Source organism: Musa acuminata, chromosome BXJ3-11, assembly GCF_036884655.1.
Source record: "Musa acuminata AAA Group cultivar baxijiao chromosome BXJ3-11, Cavendish_Baxijiao_AAA, whole genome shotgun sequence".
Classification (NCBI taxonomy): domain Eukaryota; kingdom Viridiplantae; phylum Streptophyta; class Magnoliopsida; order Zingiberales; family Musaceae; genus Musa; species Musa acuminata.
This window is the reverse complement of record NC_088359.1, coordinates 28950623-28956865: the sequence shown is the minus strand read 5'-3', so window position 1 is coordinate 28956865 and position 6243 is coordinate 28950623. Positions and strand designations below refer to the sequence as shown.

Genomic DNA, 6243 nt, shown 5'->3' with positions numbered 1-6243 from the left:
CTACTTCTTCCTACCTCTGGATGGACTGAATGGTGTCTGCCGCCCAAGTCTTGAATACTAAGAGTTCTCCTCTAAGGTTTAATCGTGATCTTGTTCTATACTGTTTGAGAAGCATTTGGATTTCGATTCTGATATCTAAGTCGATCTATAATCTCGCTGTTCCTTTGTATTGTCACTAGCTTTGCTGGATATTACGATGCTACCATCACTGTTCATGGATGTGAAATTTCTTCCAAGTTTCAGTCTACCGCAAAAGTATTCTTGAAATGGTTATAATTACCAATAAATAAATTTCTTGAGCGTTAGGACAATATCTCCAATATCACTACATATATGTTCCTTATATAAAATCAATAATGTTGGTATTTAATTTTTAGATTAAGGTTTAAGGTAACGAGGATTCAAATAATCAATGAAATTGGTGGCAACCATTTTATTCTTAAACAACTTAGTGTTTTTGAAAACCAACTGTTAGATGGAAACTACGAATTGTAGTGAGAATGATATAAATATTTGGTAAGAATATAACGCGTATACCATAGTAAAATATAGAGTGGCAAATATGTTATTTTGGGATTAAGGAGGGGCACATACGTAAAGCTCCCGTCGTTGTTGTCGCCATTGGCTTCCCGATCGAATCCCACCACCACGTCTTTTTCTATTCCAATAAAACGCTCCACCGGCATTTAGGTTCCGACCTCCCCCGAATCATTACGTCTCTTCCTCTCTGCCTCTTCCACCGCGATCCCGTCTTCCGATCCCAGATCCTTGCCTTCGATCCGTTGCCTTCTCTCTCCTGGTTCGCCATGGAGTTTCCGATTATTAGGATTAGGGTTCCGCTTGGTCTCCGCAAACCCTAGTGGACCCCTTTCCGCTTCCCCCGCCATGGAGGGCTCAGCGGACGGCTCCGGAGCCCCGGACTCGTGGGAGATGGTGGATCTCGACGCCAGCATGAGCCGGCTGCTCCTCTCCTCCAAGAAGAGCCCGGCCTCCTCGCCGCCGCCGGACGCCCCGGAGGAAGAGGAGGAGGAGGAGGAGGAGGAGGCGGTGGCGGCGTTGGGGCTGTCGCGGTCTTCATCTGATACCTCCGAGCGAGTTGCCGGCGTGCCGGTGGATGCCGTGAGCCAGGTGGATCAGTTCCTTCGCGAGGCTTTGGAGAAGCCCCGGGAGCGCTTAGCAAGTGAGCTTCTTGGTCTTCGTTACTAATTCGTTGCCCTTTTTCTTGAACTTGGTGTTGTTTCTAGCTATCTTACGTTTCTTCAGCTGGAATATATCCGATTGTGTCTAATGTAATATAAATTTGATGGAGCTACTTCCGCTGCTATGAGATGTTTGTTAGATTAAATATGTGCGGGTAAAGAAGCAAAAGAAAAGAACTTCTAGTTACAAAAGTAGTTTTTCTCTTATTTTATGGATACAAATTCTTTAAGCAAGACCAGATAGTCTAGTCTGCTATACAGAACGAGTGCCTCGGGTACAAATTCCTTAAGAATCATATTATTTGGCTTATTAAATCAATGACTACTATACAAAAGATCGGCTACTATTCAAATGTCTCGGATGGCTATTTTGAATTAATGTTTTGTTGTTGAAAATAGATTCTTGCATCAAAAAACTTAGAAAACAAATGTAAACTGTGTGATTCTCCTTTCTATTATTGGACACTATTCATCATCTTTAGATATTTTCTTCTTTTATCAACTTCTTGATCTGATTGTTTGTGGTTAAGAACGTTCAATAATTGGTTTATAGGTTTAACACGTCAAATACTTTGAGTTCTTTGGAAAGAAATGCAGATATTATGTTATGTAGGCTTACAAAAGGTTCTTTTTGTTGCTGATTTCTGGCCCGACTCCAGTAATGCACTGTATAACATCATAATCAGTTATACTACACATCGATTTATCACGTAATTTTCTTATGTTTTCATTTGAAGTATCTTGTGAATTTCTCATGTTTTTCATGAAATGGAACATACTTTCATCAGATATTGTTTTTCCTTTGATGTCTTTGATATATTTCTTTTGTTTAATTGCCTGGGATTTTGGTTAAGAATGTATGTTTTGTTCAGTTTTGAGGATGGAGCAAGATATTGTGAAGTTCATCCATGATCCTACTCAACAGCAACTGGAATTTCAGACACTTCCAAATTCCTACCTACGACTTGCAGCACACCGTGTGGCACAACATTATTACCTCCAATCATTTGCCATACTAGACAATAGCCTGCCAGATGGATCTGGTTCTCGAATTTTGCTGCGTAAAACTTCTACTAATTGTCGGATGCCTCCAGTTCGTCTTGCAGATATTCCTGTCAATCTGCCACAAGAAGATGGCAGTGTTGTGCTTAAGGTTGCAATCAAGCAAAGGCCTCAGAAGCACTCACAAAATATGGGCAATGCAAATATTCACTCTTCGAAAACTAATTATCAAAAGAGTGTTGAAGAAAGAAAAGAAGAGTATAATCGAGCAAGAGCACGTATATTCAACAGTAAGGACAGCAGTAGCTCAATATCAGATCCAGAGGATGAAGTAAAATTACCTGACACACTCCAAGAATGTTCCTTTATATCTGCAAGGACCGATGAAAAATCTGTAATGAAAGCATCCGAAAATTATCTTGGGAGGAGTTTTAGTGATTCTTCTTCATGTAGCAGCAGATTCAATAAAAGTAAGATAGAGAAAGGGCCTGTTGTTGGCAGACACAAAGCAAACAGTAGAGTAGCCATTTTCCGGGACCGTGAGATTGATTGTAAGGATCCTGACTATGATAGGAGTTATGAGAGGTAAATCTCTTTTCTAATTTCTGGGTTATTTATTTGCCCAATGACAAGGAAAACAACCATCTTTTTTGCTACAAGATTCCATCAAGAAAGAAACTTCTTTGGAAGAATTTTTTAACGTCTAAATGATAGCTTGCTGCTTAATCATTCTAAACAGTTATCCGGCTATGGCATTTCTTTTGGCGTTGAACAACAGATTTTTGCATGTTTTTATAACGATATTAGAGCTTTAAACCTGATCAATATCTTTTTGTCTCGTGTAGTACTACGTGGTTGCACTTTTTAAAGCTGTATTTTTGTTATAAAATAATATGGCAATACTACCAATTGTGGTATTATAATAAAAGCTGATTTTTTTTTTGCAAAAGTAGTAAAAACTTGATTACCAGTAAGCTTTATTTTTTTATTTTATGTTTTAATTCTGGCAGTTGCTTGCCAAGAAATGCATTTTGCTTGTTTATAGTCTTTTCTGCAACGGCAATGATTTGCCCTTTGTCTACTTCATGTTACATATGCTTGCGTCTCCTAATTGCTGGGTTACTGTGTCTATTCTCAGGTACATGCAACGATTTGATCCTGGATTTGGATTCAATGGTGGACCTTACTCTATGCCGCCACTATATTCTCCAACTGTTAATTACAATACAGAATTCCCACAGCTTGGATCCGGTCATAGGGGTCAAGTTCCTGTGGACCATCAACCTCGGCCCATTCCTCCGCACCTACATGGACCTTGGTTACCACCTTCAGCACCCACAGCGATGAACTATGGTCCACCAGAAGGCATGATACCAGCATTTAGTTCCAATCATGTTCGTGGTCACTCCAACACACCAGTCTATGTGCATTCATCTCAGTTTTCTGTGCCTCCACGTCCTGGAATGTCTTTCCCTCCTCCTGATGGACACATTCAAAATTTTTCCCAGGTTTTCATCTTGCCATTTTTATCTTTCTTTTTTCCTTTTTTTTTTTAAATCTAGGGCATGATTTTGATGCTTGTGAAATATGATCAGTCTTGTATCTCCCACTTTGGGAATTTGGTTATTGATGTTATATCAGGATTTAATTTTTCAATTTTTTTTTAATTTGTCTCAGAAGAATTGACCCACCAAGAAAATGATCATCTCGAATGAAGAGCTAGATCTTGTTACTGGTGGATGCTTTAAATTCGAAAAAAATGAAAAAAGAAAAAACTCTGTATATCTTGATCATAATATGGTTTTTCAATCTGTTATTTCCAAGTAGCATGGACATAAAGTTTAAAATTGATAGTGATGATTACAATTTTCTATGAATTTCTTTTTATAAAATTTGGTGATGGAGCTAATACAAGATGATAACTAAAACTCAACAGAGATGCTCATTGATAAAGTAAGGAGTGAGGATCCTGATTTCATTATAGTAAAAAATCAGGGAAATTTTTCCTCCCACTATTGAACAGACCTCTAGGACATTTGATTAAACATCATAGATGTTGCATTATGTCATTTCATTTTGTGGCTTTTGGTTAATTTGTTTCTAATTGATATTTCTCTTACCTGATGTTGGGTTTGCAGACTCACCAGCAGCAACATGATGCATGTTTTGGATTAGCCCGGCCCCGTTAAGGGGCCTGGGCATCGCCTGCACCTGCCAGCAAGAGCTCTGAGCTCGATGATGTGATGCCATAATTCCTGTTCTATGATTGATTTGCTGGCAGGAGAATAGCAGGCAAGTGGGACCGAGACTGGCTGGGCAGTGCGCGTCATTGGTCGAACTTAGCAGCCCTGGACATTCTCCGATATTTTGATGCTTCGTGCACATCAGATGCTGGATGGCATCTAGTTACCAATGCTCTTGATCCTTGTGCAGGATACAAAATCCTATTTTGTGCATACAGAAGTGGAAGGAAAAGTTTACAGATGGGATGTAAGCACTTGGTAGAATGAAGGTTTGATTCAAACAGTTTGTGCTTCTGGCTTCTTGATGTTGTCTCTTAGGTCTCTAACATGGCTTCCATGTTTTGTCTCTGCAGAAGCGCCATGGTTTAGCACCTTCTCCTTTAGATGATAGTAATCCTTGGCTGAATAATGCTCTTTCTGTAGTGAATATGGTCAATGAAGTGTAGAAAACTTCATGTTGCTTTCTTCATCTGTGTGTGTGTTCTATCGTTTAGCTTCTTTACCAGTTCCCCTCACTTGGTTTGTGACGTAACCGAGCAACCATTTTTGATATATTTATTGTTTTCCTGTAAGATGTAATACAACCTACCTGTCTGATGGATATATCATTATGATACTTTGGCTGTATAGCTTGTTGCCTAATTTTATGGTAATAAGTCTTTTCCTTTGTTTTACTGTTTTATATCAATAACACCTGGTGGAAGGTTATCTTTGAAAATATATTTATATTTTTAACATGTGGTTGGAGAAAGAGATCTGAGTGGATGTGAAACTATGGAATGCTTTGAATATTTGATAAATAAAAAATATATATTAAATGTGTATTAAGATAAGTTTGTTTGTTTAAATTGTATTTCACCTTCTGATAGTATCCTTGGCTGAATAATGCTCTTTAAGGTAGGTATTGTTTGATAAAATTATATTTCACCTTCTTGATAGATAGTCTCCTTGGCTGAATAATGCTCTTTCTGCAGTGAATGTGGTCAATGAAGAGTAGTGTTCATCTATGTGTGTGTTCTTTTGTTTAGCTTTACCAGTTTAGTCTGTGATGTTGCTGAGCAACCAGTTCTGATATATTTGTTGTTTTCCTGCATGCCTGTCTGATGGATGCATACTTTGGCTGTATAGCTTGTTGCCTCATTTTATCGTATATCAATAAGTCTTTGTTTTTTTGTTTATTATTTTATATTAATAATAAAAAGGGGTGGAAGGATGTACTGAGGTTATATTTGCGAACATATTTATTTTTTTTAATGTATAATCGAGGAAAGAGATAGAAATATTTCAATTGTTTGGTTTTAAACAATGGATTAAAAATTATATTTTACAGATGTATTAAGGTAAGTGTGGTTCAGTAATTGAATGTTTTATAATAAATTTATTGTTTTTTTTATTTTATTTAAAGTGAATATATTATTAGTATGTAAGTATTTTCAATATAGTAATTAGAAAAAAAAAAAGTGTATCAAATATTAATTCATAATTCAAATGAGCATTGGGTCCATAATAATATATATTTCAAATATGTTTTCAACTGTACCTCTCTAATTTTTATAGATGTTATTCTGTCGTACATACTGTATGCATAAGATCAGAAACACCTTCCTTGAGCCATTCCCACCACATTAGTGCACGTCTACGTTGGATAATCCTCACTGGGATGCACAGTAGATCCTAATATATTTGGCCCGAAGCATGCAATTATTATTCTGATGTCATGTCATAATCATCATCTTGGTTTCTTGTTTGACGTGTAACAAACCAGATGGGGACATAAAGCCGGGAGCAGCAAATCAGCT

The 6243-nt window shown here is 37.5% G+C and overlaps 1 protein-coding gene across 2 annotated transcripts; it reads left to right on the top strand.

Annotated features, from left to right (window-relative positions):
• Positions 1–670: 670 nt before the first annotated feature.
• On the top strand, positions 671–5118 carry LOC135653056 (uncharacterized). 2 transcript variants are annotated; one of them, XR_010502287.1, is made up of 5 exons: positions 671–1180; positions 2072–2786; positions 3340–3709; positions 4340–4713; positions 4798–5118. XR_010502287.1 is itself a non-coding variant. In XM_065174496.1 (4 exons), exons 1-4 carry the CDS (start codon positions 886–888, stop codon positions 4388–4390), a joined length of 1431 nt encoding a protein of 476 aa, XP_065030568.1. In that variant the 5' UTR covers positions 671–885; the 3' UTR covers positions 4391–5118. The 2 variants fall into 2 exon arrangements, 1 of the variants encoding a protein (XP_065030568.1); XM_065174496.1 differs by having other exon boundaries at positions 4340–5118.
• The last annotated feature ends 1125 nt before the right edge of the window (positions 5119–6243 follow it).